The sequence below is a fragment of the Marmota monax genome, unplaced genomic scaffold (genome assembly GCF_021218885.2).
Source record: "Marmota monax isolate L192 unplaced genomic scaffold, Marmota_monax_Labrador192_F-V1.1 WCK01_AAM20220418_F8-fsc00038, whole genome shotgun sequence".
NCBI classification, from domain to species: Eukaryota; Metazoa; Chordata; class Mammalia; order Rodentia; family Sciuridae; genus Marmota; species Marmota monax.
In genome coordinates, this window is record NW_026692498.1 from 1,804,056 (window position 1) to 1,820,063 (window position 16,008).

The 16,008-nt window shown below is 59.4% G+C and overlaps 1 protein-coding gene across 3 annotated transcripts; it reads right to left on the reverse strand.

Annotated features, from left to right (window-relative positions):
* Nucleotides 1-461: 461 nt before the first annotated feature.
* On the reverse strand, nt 462-8,615 carry Igf2 (insulin like growth factor 2). 3 transcript variants are annotated; one of them, XM_058579370.1, is made up of 4 exons: nt 8,202-8,615; nt 5,476-5,640; nt 3,917-4,072; nt 462-3,735 (listed from the first exon to the last, which is right to left on the reverse strand). In XM_058579370.1, exons 2-4 carry the CDS (start codon nt 5,632-5,634, stop codon nt 3,499-3,501), a joined length of 552 nt encoding a protein of 183 aa, XP_058435353.1. In that variant the 5' UTR covers nt 5,635-5,640; nt 8,202-8,615; the 3' UTR covers nt 462-3,498. The 3 variants fall into 3 exon arrangements, with proteins under 3 accessions (XP_058435353.1, XP_046300794.1, XP_058435352.1); XM_046444838.2 differs by having other exon boundaries at nt 3,917-4,065; nt 5,478-5,640; nt 8,202-8,335; XM_058579369.1 differs by lacking the exon at nt 8,202-8,615 and adding an exon at nt 7,263-7,376.
* Between the last annotated feature and the right edge of the window lie 7,393 nt (nt 8,616-16,008).

The window sequence follows — 16,008 nt, forward strand, 5'->3', positions numbered from 1 at the left end:
TGTGGAACCCCCTCTCAAGGCTGCCCAGCCCCTCTCCCACCATGGGGGGTAGAGGCCAGACCAGCCTTCAAGCATCTGGTGCCAGCTACAACCTCCTCCTGAGCTTGGGGACCTGCCCCCCTTTTGTGTGGTGGGATGGGGTCCAGGAGAGGAATAGGCAGGGAAGCCCTTCCAGGTGATTAGCCCCGTCCCCAACCCTGGGGTTCGCATGATAACCCTTGACTCTTCCCTTGGAAAAGCCCACAGCCCTCCCCCACTTCACAGTGGGTGCCTGACACTGTCCCAGCCCCCAGCTTCAGGGGGAGTCCCACCCAGTCGTCCTTATGTGATTTGGGGGGACCAAGAGGTCCACACCTCTGAGGCCTTCCCTCCCCTCCAAACCCCCTGCCCTGTTCCTCCCCAACCATCCTCGCCCTTCCCTTCCCTCCCCTCCCCAGTAAAAATGGGAAGAACTCAGAAAATAATTTTAAATGCTTTATTGGGATTGCGAGCGATAACAGGTTAGAGACAAAACCCAAGCACTGGATTTTGCCAGAAATATTAGCATGTTAAAGGGGTCAAGTTGAGGCAAACACAGGGCCGCTGCACGATGGACCAACACAGGCGGCAAGGTGACACAGGTGTTCGTCGCGTGGGGGGGTCTTCAGGTGATGGCAAAGGGAGGGACCCAAGAGGGGGTCCTGCTGAAGACAGTTGGGGGGGGGGATGTGGGGGAAGAGACAAGATGGAGGACCACACTAGGGCACGGGAGGCCAGGTGGGTGCCCGGGTCAGGATGGCCAGCGACCCAGGGAGAGCCATACATTAGGGGACACAGAGGGCAGAGTGCAAGTACCCCAGGAGCACCCATCCCAGCGAGGCGAAACATAACACTGTTTGTGGGTGGGTGTCCCACTGAACGGGCAGGGAATTTAGGGTGCCTCGCAGTGTTTTGGATCTCAGGCCAATCCGACTCTTCAATCAAAACAACTTTGCGCTTTGGTTTCTGTCCAATGTTCCGAATGGCCCATTCTCCAGGCACTAGCTGAGGGACCCTCTGTGCTGAGGTCGGGCTGGCACGGACCGCCCCCAGGGTCATGCCAGTCCTGTCGCTAGGGCCCAGAAGCCTCAGGCCCCTAGATTGCTAGTCGGACTGCTGTGCAGGGGGACTGCACTGGAGGCAGGAGTGGGGGTGAGGTAGGCCTCCAGCCGCCCGAGGTCCCTGCCACAGTCCTAGGCGCTGTGGGTGGCTGCCACAGCACTGCCAGACCCGCGGGCCTCAGGGCCCAAGTGACCCCATTGATGGCCAGCTCTCCTGCTCTGCGGGCTCAGAGCCTCCTGACCTCCCCTGCTTCCTGGCCTCACCCCACCCTGACCAAAGGAGATTCCACGGAGCTCTGGACCTCCTGTGGACAAGGTGGGGCGCTGAGGAGCGGGTATGGTGTCACAGAGGGAGGGGAGTGTTCCCCAAGTGTGCGGAAGGCGGCCACCTGCTCCCGCCGGATGGAGCCCTTCTGCTTACACACCTGCAGCCCCTTCCCCCCCAGCCAGCCACAGGCCAGCCGGGGGCCCCATCCCTGTGGCCTCCGAGCACCCTCCTGACACCTGAGGAGACACTGCCCCAGCCCTCCTCCGCCCCTCAGAACCTCCAGGGACCAGCCACAGTCCCCGGATGCCAGGCCGGGAAGCGGCCTTCTCAATTCCCCTCTGGCTTCTCCATGGGGCACAGTGGCCGGAACCCCATGAAGGCTCCACTCCCAACTCAACCCAAGCAAAAGGGATAGATTGAAAAAAAAAAAAAAATCAAATCAAGGGTGATAAATGGCGGGGAGCAGGAGGTGTCGGTGCCAGTGGTAGGGCTCCATACTTTGTCACTGCTCCCCTGTTATGGGGAAAGGGTGTAATTTAATTGACGAGCGCATGAAAAGCTAAGGAGGGATCAAAAAAAAAAAGGAAAATATGCCCCAAGAAACAAAGGGGGGAAAAGATCAATTGACGTAAAATTTGGGATCTAATTTCTCTTGGTAATTCTGCAAGTTCAACTGCTTTTCCTCCTGACATCCAGCCAAAACCTCCCGGGACCACTTCTTACCCCAGAGCTCCCCCCACCCAGCCCCCACTGCCCCCCACCCACCCCTCCAACCGCCAGACTTCCCACACTCCCCACATCAGGGCCAGTCTCCTGGGCATGCCGGGGGGGTCCCCCCAGGTCTCTCCAGATGCACACCCAGGCCTGGCTACTCTGGGAGCATGACTGCTGACTTCCACATCTCCATCTGGCCAGATTCGTCCCTCACTCCGGCCAGGCTGACACACAAGGACAGGGCATGGACGTTGGTGGGGTCTGGGGACCACGATGGCTCACGCTGCAGCAGGGCCGTGGGGACAGGCACCTCCCTCATGGGGAAAGATGGAACCGTTTGCCTGGGCCTGGGCTGCACCATCTCCCACCCTACAGTGCGCCCCAGGCAGATGTAATGCCCCACAGCACTGGCCCCGAAAGCCGTGGGCAGGAAGGGAGCTCGGACCATGAAAACAGTTCAGAGAATTTGGGATGGACCTAGGCCTGATCTGTGCAAGGGGCGCTGGTGAGGGATTCTCACTGCTTCATCTGGTTTTATGTGTGAGTGAGTGTGTGTGAGTGTGTGTGAGGGTGTGTGTGTGAGTGAGGGGGTGTGTGTGTGTGTGTATGCAATGTGCTGAGGGTAGTGTTCAGTGTGTGTGGCGGGGGGCTGCTGTGTGCCTTCTGAGGCAGGGGATGAGATGTGAGATTTTGGGGGAGGGGGTTGTGCCAATTAAAATTTATTTGTGAGGTTGAGGTTTTCATGCTCCCTTCCCGTGCTGTGGTCTCACTGGGTCCCCCGCCCAGTTCCCCGTTGACCCATGATGGTAAGTCGAGTGAAGGACGAGCCTGGGAGTTGCTGTGGGAGATGGTGCAGCAGGGCCCCTTCCTTTCTCTGGATGGTTTAGGGACCCAAGTCCAAGCCAATTTGACTCAAGGTCCAAAGGGGAAGAGAAGGAAGGGGGGGGGGGGGCGTGCCAAATTCCTTTATTTTGCCAATTGTTTCTAAGCCAATTAATTTTTTAGTATTTTTTCAGCCAATTGATTCTTTTTAGTAGTTTTTTTTTTTTTTAAAAAAAAAGGTAATTAGTGTTTCTGATGTTTCTGAACAAGTCAATTGAATTTTAAGTGGGGCTATATAGTGTGTGTGAGATAACAATTTAGGGGTTTGAATTTTCAACTTTTAGTTGTGGATGTATAATTTGGGGGAAGGGTCTCTGTGGAAGATGTTTAAAGCCAATTGGTTTCGTTTTTTGAAGGTGGTGTCATTCCCTCAGCCCGGTGGAGGGGGGCTGAGGAGTCGCCTGATGTGGGGAGGCGGGGCATGGGGGCTGGGTGGGAGAAACCCTAGGGCAGAAATGGAACAGAGATCTGAGTGGTGGGACGTGATGGAAATGTCCTGGTCAAGAGGAGGTCACAGAGCTGATGGTACACACTGCAGAATCACAACAATTTGGCTCACTTCTGATTGCTGGACATCTCCGAAGAGGCACCCCCGTGGGCCGGATCTTTGGAGGACATGGCGATCAGGGGACGGTGACGCTTGGCCTCTCTGAACGCTTCAAGCTCCTTGGCTAGCATGCGACCCCGGCGGGCACGCAGGAGGGCAGGCAGGCCTCTGCGCAGGCGTTGGGCGGACTGTCTCCAGGTGTCATATTGGAAAAACTTGCCCACGGGGTATCTGGGGAAGTTGTCCTGAGAAGGAAAGGGCTGGTGGTGGGTGTCAGCTCCAGACTTGGCTCCCCCTGACCTATCCATGCCCCTGCCCCACCCCTGTCCCTTGCACCCCTGTCCCTTGGCTAAAAAGTCCCAGCTGCTAAAACAAATACCTAACGTCCTGTCCCTGTCTCTGGGTAAGCAGAGGTGCCAGGCTCACCGGAAGCACGGTCGTAGAGGTAGACACGTCCCTCTCGGACTTGGCGGGGGTGGCACAGTAGGTCTCCAGGAGGGCCAGGTCACAGCTGCGAAAGCAGCACTCCTCGACGATGCCACGGCTGCGGCGGTTCACACGGCTTGCGGGCCTGCCTGGAAGACCCACAGGACAAAGAGTGGAGGTTAACACCCATCAGAACCCCCCCCCCCCAGAGAAGGCTGCAGAGAGAGGCAGCCACCCCTGTCCTCAGGCTAGGCCCGGACATTCCATCACCCTGCGGGGAGGGGGGAGAAAAGCGAGAGTCGGGCAGGAAGAAGAGCCCAGAAAGGAGAGATAAAAGAGGCTGCTGCAGGACCAGCCCCTGGCCTCTGGTGCCTCCTGCCTCCTGTCTGAATCAGGCACAGCCCACGTGCAGGTGGGGTGTGAGCCCAGCGAGGGGCACAGTCCCACAGGGTGCACATGAGTGTGGCCCCAGGTCTCGGGGCTCTGGCCAGGCTTGGCCTCAGAGCCTGGAGTCCCCCAAGCGCTGAGACCAGGAGGATCGGGCAGGAGAGAACAAGACAGGAGGGGAGGAGTGAGGAGCCGCATAACCGCTCTCTTCTCATCTCCCGTCTTCCCCCTCTCCCCCACGGCACTCAGGTCCGAGGCTCGCTGGGGACTTCACCTTGGAGCGCCAAAGGGCAGGCGTCATCTGTGGGGGTAGGGACAGGGAGCCCCATCTCGGGGACCCACGAGGGGCTCGGCCCAGCTCTCTGCCTAGGAAAGCCCAGTGCAGGGAAGCAACTCCCAGAGCAAGGACCTAGGCCCCCCGCAGTGCCACATCCTGCCCCCCCAAGGAGGCAGGCGAGAGGGAGCGCAAGAGAGGGGCCAGGCAGCAGGGGCTTCAAGGGTATCCAGCAGCAGCAGGGCCTTTCAGAGAGAAGCTTTGAAATGCAGGTACATTCTGTGAGCCCGTTTCACAAGGAGGTAAGCAGAGGCTGCAGAGGAAGAGACCACCTGGCCAGTGCCAGGGGGTAGACAGGCAGTCCATGCCGGCAAGAGGAGTCACATTCCTGAGGCCCCTCCCCTCCAGCCCCACCCAAGTGTCCCCCAGTTCCCCAAGGCTGGAAAATGAAGAGAGAGAAGCATGAGTGAGCAGTAGTCGAGGCAGGTGGGCACCCCACAGTGCAGCCCTAGAGCCCCAGTGTCCCCGGGAGTGCAGCTGTTTTCCCTACTCCCAAGCTGAGGACAAACAGCCCTGCCCCCAACCACGTTTGCTTCATTCTTATTGATTTGAAATCTGTCAGATTTGACATCTGATCATCCACAAGCCCATGTGCCCCATTAAAATGGTGCAGGGAAAAAGGCAAGCGCCCCCCATTGCCCGCATGAGCCTGGACCCCCAGCCACCTCCCCAGGGGGGCCCCTGCTTGCACTGTGGCTCAGTACCTGCTAGAGGGGCCAGAGTCAGGGCGGGGGGGGGGGGCCTCCATCCCAGGCCAGGGGGAGGGGGCTGTATCCCATGGACTGATTAAGTGCCTGCTGTGGACACCCCCCACCCGCCCCACCCCTTGGAGCTACTTACTGAAGTAAAAGCCGCGGTCCCCACAGACAAACTGGAGGGTATCCACCAGCTCCCCGCCACACAGGGTCTCACTGGGGCGGTAAGCAGCAATGCAGCACGAGGCGAAGGCCAAGAAGGTGAGAAGCACCAGCATCGACTTCCCCACTGGGATCCCCATTGGTATCTGCGGGAGAGACCACAGTGAGCGCCGGCCACACCCGGGGTCCAGGCCCCTCCCCGCCAGAGGTGCCCCCCCTCCTCAATCTGAAAGTCATAGAAATCCAAAAGCCCAGCTTTCTTGATGCCATTATTTTAACTTCAAAAACAACACACATGCTTGAAGGGTTAGGCCGCCTGGAAAAGGGAGAGACTCTGGGAGCCACGCAAGCGCTCCACGGCTCTGAGTTGCAGGAAATGGCAGCAAATTTGTGTGGGGACCCCCAGACTGAGGTCAGAATTGCAGGAGCTGAGCCACACCCACAGCCACAGGGGCTGTGCTGGACCCTGGCCTCCGTCCTGTGACATCGTGGGGGTGGGGCCAAACCAAGGTCACGTCACCACTGCTCCTTTCCCAGGCCTGCCAAGATGGCAGATGGCTCCACCCCACTGTGGAGCACGTGCCTCCAAGAGGACTGACTGGTCCCTGTCTTCCCCACCCCCCAGCAGGACAGGGGGATCCAGGCGGACCATCCCTCCCTAGCCGCGGGCATGTCGGCATGTCGTGCTGGGCTAGCCCCTCCTGCCCTCTCCCTTCCAGGCTGCACTAGCAAAGCTCAGGTCAAGGACCCAATGGTTAGAGCCACCATGCCGCCCACACTCAGAGAGCACTGCTCTCAGATCACACAGCCCAAATGCAGCCCATCACGGGTGCCCCCAAACTCACGAGAAAGCCAAAAATCCCCTTTCCAGGTCTCTACTCACACCACCCAGTGCCAGGGACCCGAGTCCCTCCAGAACCATCAGAGCATCTCCCGACTGGAATACAAACTCCACGGAGGGAGCTGGAGGGAGCGGGTCAGGCCACTTGGGAGGCCAGACACCAGGACCCTCCAGGCCCAACCTGGAAGGGGCGGCTCATTGCAGGACACACCCCCTCCAAGCCCAAGGCTTTGAGGGCAAGGGTTACTGGTGGGAGGCTGGGAAAACACGCAAGCTGCCCTTGCCCCTGCGGAAGGTGGAGCCCTCCAGGCCGGCAGCCCCAGCCCTCTCTCCGCAGGCCCAGGGGTTTCTTGATGCAATAAATCATATGCAGGACGGAGCGGGAAATAAGAAACCATCTCTTTAAGCTCCCTGAGGAGCACTAGCCAGTTCTGCAGGAGGATCTAAAAGTCACCTTGCCCACCTCCTCCACAGGACCCCCGGCCAGCCTCCCTCTACCGCCCCTTCTAAATTCTAGCAGCAAACAGTGGCTGGCCACTCGGCTGCAGTGAGTCGAGGGGCAGCTCCAACCTGCTGCCCGTGAAGACCCCTCCGCACACCCGACCACTCTAGATCCAGGTCCAGCCCAGGGAATCAGCAGAAAGCAGGGGACTGGCCAAGAGGCATGTGGAGGTGCTAGACAGGTGAGGGCCGGGGGAAAAAGCCCCAAAGTTGTTGGAGAAGGGAAGCAGAGGGGAAGGAAGGAAGAGAAAGGAGCAGGTGAGGAGGCAGGGAAACAGGTGGGAGCGCAGGGCAGAGGCTGGGGAGAGGAGGGCCTGTGAGAGCAGCAGGCCCGCTGCAGGGCCCAGGCCTGAGGCTGGGCAGTACCCTGGGCCGCCAAGCAGGCAGAGCAGGATGGCAGCAGGGCCTCTTCCACAGGCCTGTTACCTGCTTCTGGACAGGGCTCGCCGAAGCTGGAGGAGGAAGAGGAGGAGGCTGGAAGTCTCTCTCAGGAGAAGCTAATGTCCAGTTTGCAAGCTGGTCAGTGCCTCGGCTTTTATGTCTGAGTCGGCTCCGCCCAGCCCCGGCTCCACCCTATCCCACCCCCTCCCTGCTGACCACTCCCCCCGCCCCCTTTGCACCCGCCCCCTCCCTCCTTCCAGCCAGTCCCATCTCTCCTGCACCCCCCCCCCCAACGCCAGCCCTGGTCCATCCCTCCTCAGAGTACCACGAGGGGGGCTCAGTCTGCACCCCCAGACCATTTCTGCACAGGGCAATGGGGGCGGGGGGCTCCTTTCCACCTCCTTGTATGGAAACTTCCATGCTGCCCAAGGGTAGGACAAGTTATCCCTCTCTGAGCAGGACACCCCTGTCCTTCTGAGATTCAAACCGGCCCCTCTCCCCAGATTCTCCACTGGAAATGTTGAGGGCAGAGATAGGGGGTGTCGGGAGAATCTTTTGCAAATGTGGCGCCTGGCATGACTGTTTTGCCAACTCGGCGCCCCTCCTGGCCCCACCCACCCAGTTTTCCTCTCTGTCTTGCTGGCACCAAGTCAACACGCCAGGGTGGGCTTCTGGGACGTTGCCCCCCTCCTCATTACCCAGCACCCTGAAGCAACAGGGTCCCGCACGGCACAAATAGCACATTTGCAGCAACCCCCTGGACCCACAGGCCAACCAGGAAGTCGCCTGAGCAGACGGCTCACACCTCCCCGGCGCAGCCCGACGCCCCTTCCCCCTCCCCCACTCAGCAGCGCGACGGAGAGCGAACGGGACCCCCGCCCCACCTCTGTCCCTGGCGGGCCATTCCCCGCCGAACCCCGCGGGAGGAAGGGCCAGGCGTCCCGCGCGCCCGCGCCTGCCCTCCCGGCCGCGGCCCGCGCTTACCTGGAAGCCGCGAAGCTGCCGCCCACCTCCCTGCTGCTTTAGCGCAAGCCGAACAGCGGGCGAAGGCCCTCCTGCCGGACACTCCTCTGCCAGCGCCGCTCTGGCCGAGTCGCTGGGGCCGAATGTGCGACGGGGCAGAACGGGGGGATGGCTTTTTTTTGGGGGGGGGACTCTTCTGCTTCTTTAGGGAGGACGGGCTGTCTTCGGGCTGGGGCGGGCCAGATGTTGTACTTTCGGGGGGGAAAGGGTATCGGGAAATGAGGTCAGCTGTTGTACCAAGGATAGAGGGGGGCAGAGATAGTCAGAGAGACAGAGTGAACGTGAAAGGGGGGGGGCAGAGAGAGGGCGAGAGGGAGAGAGGACAGCGAGAGGCGGGCAGGCTCGCAGCGGGAGAGAACAGCACGGAGAGAAACAGAAAGCGTATAATTAATCCACTTTGGTAGGCGAAGGCAGAGGGCGGGCTTGAGGGGGGAGGGAGTTGGAGGCAAGGATCTGGGGGGGGGGCGGGAGGGAGCCCGGGAAAGGTGGCGGTGGGAGAGCGGGGCCGCGCCAGGCGCGGAGAGAGAGCGGGGCGGAGAAGCCAAGGGAAGAGCGCAACGTCGAGGGCCGGGGACGGTGCTGAACAGGGCGGAGAGGAGGCGTCACCCAGGCCGCGGGCGCCCAGCTCGGTATGGGCCGACGGAGCCCTCGGCCGTCGCAAGCCCGGGCCTCTGGGCGGGGGGCAGGCGGTGGCGGCGCCGGGGGCCGCTCGGGACGCAGCGCGGAAGGGGGAGCGGCCGGGCTGCGCGCCGGGGGAGGGCTGGGGGGGAGCGCGGGGGATGACAACGCCGGCGGCCTGCAGGCCGGACTGCCTGCGGGGGGGACCGCCTCCTCCGGCGAAGCGGGGACGGGGTGTTGAGGTAGATGGAGGAGGAGGCGGCGGGGAATCCGCAGGCCCGACGGAGCGCGGCCCCGCCGACGGCGCCCGGTACGGGAGTTAGCAGCGAGGCGACGGACGGCGTCGACGCGGGGCCGCCAGCCCGGATGGAGGCGCTGGCGGGCCGAGCGCGGGCGGGCGTGGGCCAGGAGGCGGGGGCGGCCGGAAGGGGGGGGCCGGGGGCCGGCCTGGCCTCACGCAGCTCCGCCGGAGAGCAGGCGAACTGCGGGCGCCAACGCCGGCTCTTATAGCCGCGCCACCCCGCGGCTCGGCGCCCGCTCGGGCCCCGCTGGCCAAGCGCCCGCGCCAATGGGCGCCCGCAGGGCCCTTGCCCCGCCCCGGGACCGCCCCCGCAACTCGAGCCACCGGAGGGAACGCGGGCTGGGGGCCACGGGCCCGGGGGGCGACGGTTGGGGGGGTCGTGGGGTGCGCGGACGCGAAGCCGGGGTGGGGGGGCTGGGAGCCGCAGAAGTTGAACGAAATAGCGAATCCCCGTTCGACAGAATTTGGGGCCTCATCCCTGGTTTCCGGGGTGCTAGGGCACCCTGCATTCGTGCGGAGCGGGCGCGGGACGAGCATCCCCGACCCTAGGTAGTGGGGATCCCGGTGCCTTCTCAGGGTTCCACGTGGTGGGGCGTCCCATCAGAGTCCCGGCGCAGGTGGCCCAGCTCTGGGTTTGGGGTCCCAGCTGGGAGATGCCAGGAGAGGGGAGAAACCCCAGGCTCGGGTGGGGCGCACAGCCGCCACCTGCCCAAGCAGGCAGAGCGGGCTCTGAAGCACCTCGAGTCGCAGCCGGATCCGGAGCGCCCCCCGGTGCCGCGGTGCCGCGCGGGAGCCCCAAGCAGCCAAGGCGGCTGCAAGGTGCGGGACACGGTGCAGGCCAGTTGGGCCCGGCCAAATCTGGGCCAGGCGTGGAACGTGTCTGCGGAGGCTGCGCCCGTCAGGAGAGAAAAAAGCAGGGCGGGAAAAGTAGCTCAAATCCTACCTGCATGACCGAGCTCACCGGGGTGCGTCTAAGCAGCTCGCCTTTGGGACCCACCCAAAATATCCGGATAATGGTTCCCCCGTCCTCAGTGCGTTGGACTTGCGTAGACTCGGGTTCGGCCCCAGGGGCCACCACGATAATTTGGGGGTCTGGGGAAACCATCTCCTGGAGAGTTTGGACGATGTAAGAAGGCATTGTGATTTTTGCCAAGTCAAAACCATTCACAAGCCCCTGCACTCCGCCCGCCCCCCGCAGCCCGCGCTGCCCGCGCCTCGCCGAGAGGAAGGGGCCGCGGGCGGCGGAAACCCGCGCGCCAGCTAGCCCCCTTGCTCCGCCATCAATCACTGCGCCCGCGCTCCGCGCGCGCCTCCCCAAGTCCTTGGCCCCGCGGCCTGGAGGCGCCGCGCCGCCCGGATGGGGAGCGCCTCTCCTCCGCATCCCACCGACCCAGCGCCCTGCCCACACCGGTTCGGGGGATCCACGCCGCTTTCCAACAGTTGTGATCTTTCAACAAAAGTGGCGCCAGTTTCGGGGCGCTCAGCCCGAGGGATTGCGGCCGCTGAGCGGGAAGCACGCAGCGGGTTCCCGCGCCTCTCATCAGCCTGGGGCTGCCGCCGTAGACAAGCACCAGGAGGGGCAGCGGGTGCGGGTAGGAGAATGGCTGGGGCCGCAGAGCGGCGGGACCAGCACAGAGGGGAGCTCACCGCGAAGCTGGAGGCTGTGTTCGCGGGTGCACGAGGAGCCGAGGCAGCAGGCGGGCGAGCGCTCTGTGGCGAGCAGTGGACTCTGCTGAAGGTGAGCAAGACCCCGGGGGCAGTCCCCAATGTCCGGGGGCAACGCCCAGTCCGTTGGAAGACCCGGGGACAATGCCCAAATTTGGGGGAAACTGGGGGCAATGCCCAGTCGTTTTCCTGGACGCGGGAGAAGCACTGCCCACGTCCTGGAGGTCGCACGGCCGTCCTAAGTGTGTTTGCGGCACACACAGAGAAATTTCCAAAACCCGAAGTTGCTCTGGGGATTCCGTAGGAGCCGAGAAGAGGCCAGAAACCAGTGCCCACTGCTTGAAGGATTGAGGAAGCCTAGGGCGACTGGCGGGGCCGGGAACAATGCCCAAATTTCGGGGATCGGAAATCAGAGCTCTGTCTTATTTGCAGCCCAGAGAATGAGTGTCCAGAAGCAGAGGAACCCAGAGGAGACTCATTAGTGGGGGGAACCATGATTAATGGCTAAATTTGAGACTCAAAAAAAAAAAAAAAAAAGCGTCCAAGTTTGGGGAGTGAAGGAAATTCCTCCATGCAATGGGGGTCTTAGTGATCCGAGTCTGAAATGGGGGAACTCAGCATTTTAGCAACTAGAGGACCCACGAAATCCCAGATCAATAGAAGGGGGCGAGGTTTTTTGGTTGAATGGAATAACTTTCTCTACATGAAATTTGGGGGAATCTAAGAGGCACATTGCCTAAGATTTTAGGGATGAAAAACAGATGCATTTTGGGGATCTGGGCAAATTCTTAATGGGTCAGAGGAAAAAGCTGGGATTAACGTCCACGTTTTAAGAATGCAGGTCAGTGGCCTGGATACTCACAGCACTATAACCTTCCTAATTACTGCGGCTTTGTGGAAAATCCTCAAAGTTCTTTAACCACTTGGGAAACATTTTCTAAATTTTGGGGAACCCGGGTTGTAAGCAGTATATTTGAAAAATGCAGAGAATCAATGTCATTTTATATTTTAATTTGCAAAATAGACTTTACTTAGTTTATTTTTGTTGAACAAGGTGGGGGAATGCTATATGTTTTCCTTGACCATGTTTGCATTTGGGGAGCCCCAGTAAAATAGTCCAAATGTGGGGATCCATGGAAATTACCCAATGGAAACTATCTAAATTCTGATAATTTGGTTACCTGATATCTAAATTTCAGGTAACCAAGTTAGTAGTTAGAAAACTTATACAACACAGACCTCTAAATTCTAGGATTTGTGGGACCAGGGATATTTTCTGGTGTGCTTCGGGGGCCCATGGAATATTGCTTAAACTTAGGGGGACTCAGGGCATGGGGCATAAAGTTTATTAAAATTTAATAAAATCTCAGTTGTTCTGTGAAGGTAAAAAAAAATCTCAATTTGTTTTAAGTACTTCAATTTGGAGATCTTTGGAAAATAATTTTTCAATCCAATAATTCATGGAAGTTGCTCAGGATCCTTGGACGACTTGGGGGTCAATATCTGATTTGAGGAACAGGGATTAAGAAATTCTAAGTTATAGAGCCTGGAGAGTTGATGTCCAAAACTTGTGATCTGTAGGCAGTGTGCAGTGCGTTTGCTGAAAATATTGCTTAAATGTGGATACTTTTCTGCCGGGAGATCTATACCTTCCTGTAACTCAAGGATAATACTGAGTGTGTTTGGGGGCTGGAGGGCATCACCTAATATTTGAGGGAGCTCAGAATGTGCAAACATGAGGAAAAGGGTCCAGTGTCACCCTGGGATTTGGGATTGGTATTGGAGTTTTAGAAAACCCGATTCTTGTCAGTAAACTAGGAGGACCCAGGGAGTTTTTTTAATATTTAAAATGTTGTGGATGCAGAGAGAAAGCTCAGAATGTTTGGGGAAACGGGGACATTCAAGAAAGCCTGGAAGAACAAGAAATAGGCTCTGCTCAAGGTTGATTTTATACACATTGTGACCACAATAGGTGGGCCTCCACGTATTTGGGATTTGGGAGAGGGTGGAAGACCCTCTTTCACACTTGATCACATCTTAGGTAATCATTCAGCCTGTTTTTTGGTGCCTGGGTCACAGTGGCTACATTGCAAAGAATCTGATTAGTGGCCAGGAAGCTTGTATAGCCTTGGAAATGAAGGTCCCAAATCCTTGTGGCCCATGGTGGTGGTGTGTGGGAGGGTGCTGCTCAATGAGTCTGGGGGATTATTGGTGAAAGAGTTATTTAATTTTATGGAGATCAGGAAATCAGAATTAGATTATTCAGAAGGGGCTTTGGGTATGATGCCTAAACTTGGGAGAAGGCATAGGAAACAATGTTCAATCTTTGAGGGGTTTAGGAAAATTGCTCAGAGGGTTGAGTAGACCTGAGATTCCACGTGTAAAATTTAGGGGAAAAGGTTGGGGACAAAAGATTGTAGAATTCGGTGGATAGTGTTCCAGACGGTAGTGAATCAGGAATAGGGCTGAAATACAGGGAAGTCAGAACAGTCAATTTAGGAAACCCTAGAATTAATATTTCAAAATTTAGGGACACGGAAACATTCTACTTGTTTTGGGAGAATGCTGTCCACATCCTGGAGGGCCAGGAGATTTTGTCAGCATTACCACAGGACCAAGGGGTTCCAGTTGAAATTTGGGGGATCCGGGTTGCTCTAGGATCTTGGGGCGGGTGTATGTAAAATTGTTAAGAACCTCAGAGAAAACAAATTTTGGGGCTTCAACCACGCAGTGTACCTCTGGGGAAGCCAGCAGGGTCTTTTTTTTTTTTTTTTAATGTTTGGAAATTAAAGTTCAAAAAATTATTGTGAGCTGTGAAAATGCTGAATCTACAGGCCCCGGGGAGCAATGTTTAAATTTGGAGGATCCCAGAAAAAGTAATGGTGGAGTTCGGGGAAAGCAGGGAAATTGTTCCGAGCACTGGGACCCTGGAGATCTGAGGCTGCATCTGAGAAGCCAAGCTGCGGCGCGGGAAGGAGCGCGGCCCGACCCACCGCGCCCAGGGACGCGCGCGCGGAGCAGTGGCGCCCTCCCGGGGGGGACGCGAGCGCCGGCCGCACCGCGGCGGCTCGGGAACCCGGGCGCGGGTGGCGCGGGCAGGTAGCCCTGGGCGCTCTGGAACGCACGGCCGAGGGAATGAGCTTTTCGTTCTTTTCGCTTCTCGTCACGGAGGGGGCTTCCGTGGCGCCTGATCTGAGCCCGAGACTGTGTGAAACGGAGAACCTCGAGGGCTGCGGACGAGCGGCCGGGGCGCGGCTCCCCGCGTGCTCCCAGGGCTCCCGGCTCCCGGCTCGGCCGCCGCGGAGGAGGCCTGCAGGCTCCCCGCCACCACTGCGCCCCACGCGCTTCCGCGCTGCGAGCCTAGGCGAAGCCGCGGCCCGGCCGCCGCGGGGGCAGGCTCGTCCCTGGCTCGGCTTGGGGGCCCGGAGCACCCCAGGCGTTCACCCCCCTCCTGCCCCGGCGCTCCCCGCGCGCCGTTCGGCCTTCGCCAGCCCCCAAACCAGGGCGAAACCAGCTTTGTTTGGTCAACGAGAAAGAGGAGAGAAAACGGGGAAGCAAAGGAGAAAATGGGGGGAAGAGCAGGGGGGCGCAGAACTGTATGGTGGCTGGGAGAGCTAGAGCTCTCCTTTCGTTTTCTCAAAGAGAATTTTCACAAGCCTCTCACCCCGGCTGGGAAGAGTCCAGCTCCTTACAGGCAAATATTGAACCCACAGGCAGGTACATGGTGCTGCTGCGAACAAGGCCACCCCCTCAGCACTGGGCCATGTTGGAAGTGAGGGGCAGAGACCCTAGCGGGGCTTGTTGGTGGGGGTGCCAGAGTGGGTGCACTGCTGGGGGCAGCAGGATGTAGGAATCCTGGGTGCCAGAACAGCAGGCATTTCTCCTCCCTACTGTCACCCTGCTGAAAGACCCGGAATAGAGAGGGGGGCATCCCCAAGCCTGACACTCGGGGGAGGCAGGGGTCAATGACACCGGACTGGTGTGGGGACCCAGGCAGGGCCTAGGCATCTTCACATAAGCTTGGCAAGACAGGGAGGCCCCCACCCCCAAGAAAGGCAGCCCATTTCCACGCAGAGCACGAGGCACGTGGGGAATGTTCCCCTTTCAGATTCCAGTCCACATCAATCACCCCTGTGTCCCATTCCAGGAACATCTGGCCTGTCTCCCCCCACCCACCACTGCCCCCCTTCCCCTTCCCACCAGCCTCCTGCTGTCTCCTGTCCCAGGCCTTCTGGCCTGTCACGGGTGTGCCTATAGACAGGAGCATGCCCGGTACTGCATGCGGGAGAGTTCCCCACTCTAGACAGACTTGTAAATTTGGGGATGGGGAGCATTTTTTAAAAAGTCTCTTTGCACTCCCCAATCCCTGCAAGACCAGCCTGGATTTCAAATCCTTGCTGAGGGTCTCTATTAAGGACAAACCCAGGGCTCCCTTTGGCTCCGCTAGGGGCTTTCCACCATTCCTCAGGCCTGCTTCCCAAGTTGGGAATAGGCAAGGCTCTGGGGTGAAACTCCATTTCAGAGGTGGGCTTTCTTCCTTTTGGGGGATGCTTGGGGGACAGTCACATCAGTGGTGCATTTGGAGACCCACCCTCTGCTTTCTGCCCTGGCAGAAAGAAGTGCCTGTTGGAGGAGCCACCCACCGCACTCAAACGCGCAGCTCGGACTCTTCAGAGGTAGGAAGGAAGCTGAGGTCACCTTGGGATGCCCACTGTAGAGCCACCAGGGCCCTGGGGCCATGCCAGGCCAGTGGGGGGCACGCATGTTCTCCCTCCCCCACGGGACTGCTCAGAGAGCCTCCGCCTAGCCTTATTTAGTCAAAAGTGTGGTTGAAGGGACAGGCGGGAGGCCGGGTCACCCTGAAGCTCAAAAAGATCGCCAGCCCTGCCCCCAGCTAGGACAGCGACTGGGTTCTCCCCTACAGCCCTCTCCTTGCCCCTACTTCCGGCTCCCCAAGGTAGGAAGGGTCCTACCAGCAGCCTGAGAATATCCTGGTGCCAGAAGAGTGTGGCCGGCAGTAACTTCAGCCCCCCGGAGGCGACCCCCACCTGCGACTGCTCAGGCACCAAAGCAGGGCTGGTCTCCTGGGCTCACAGATTCCACTCAGCCCACCAAGCCTGAGCCCGGCTGGTGTCCTCTGCCTGCGGCCCCACTGGCTCAGTGCTGCCCGGCCTCGCGCTCCTG

Bases quoted from the DNA above. Each gene is read 5' to 3' on its own strand.
- Igf2 (XM_058579370.1), bottom strand. From the start codon at position 5,634: ATGGGGATCCCAGTGGGGAAGTCGATGCTGGTGCTTCTCACCTTCTTG. The intron at 4,073-5,475 runs AAGTAGCTCCAA...TGTCCTGTGGGT, and splicing joins ACCGCGGCTTTTACTTCAGT to CTTCCAGGCAGGCCCGCAAG. The intron at 3,736-3,916 runs GTGAGCCTGGCA...TTTCCTTCTCAG, and splicing joins CCTCTACGACCGTGCTTCCG to GACAACTTCCCCAGATACCC.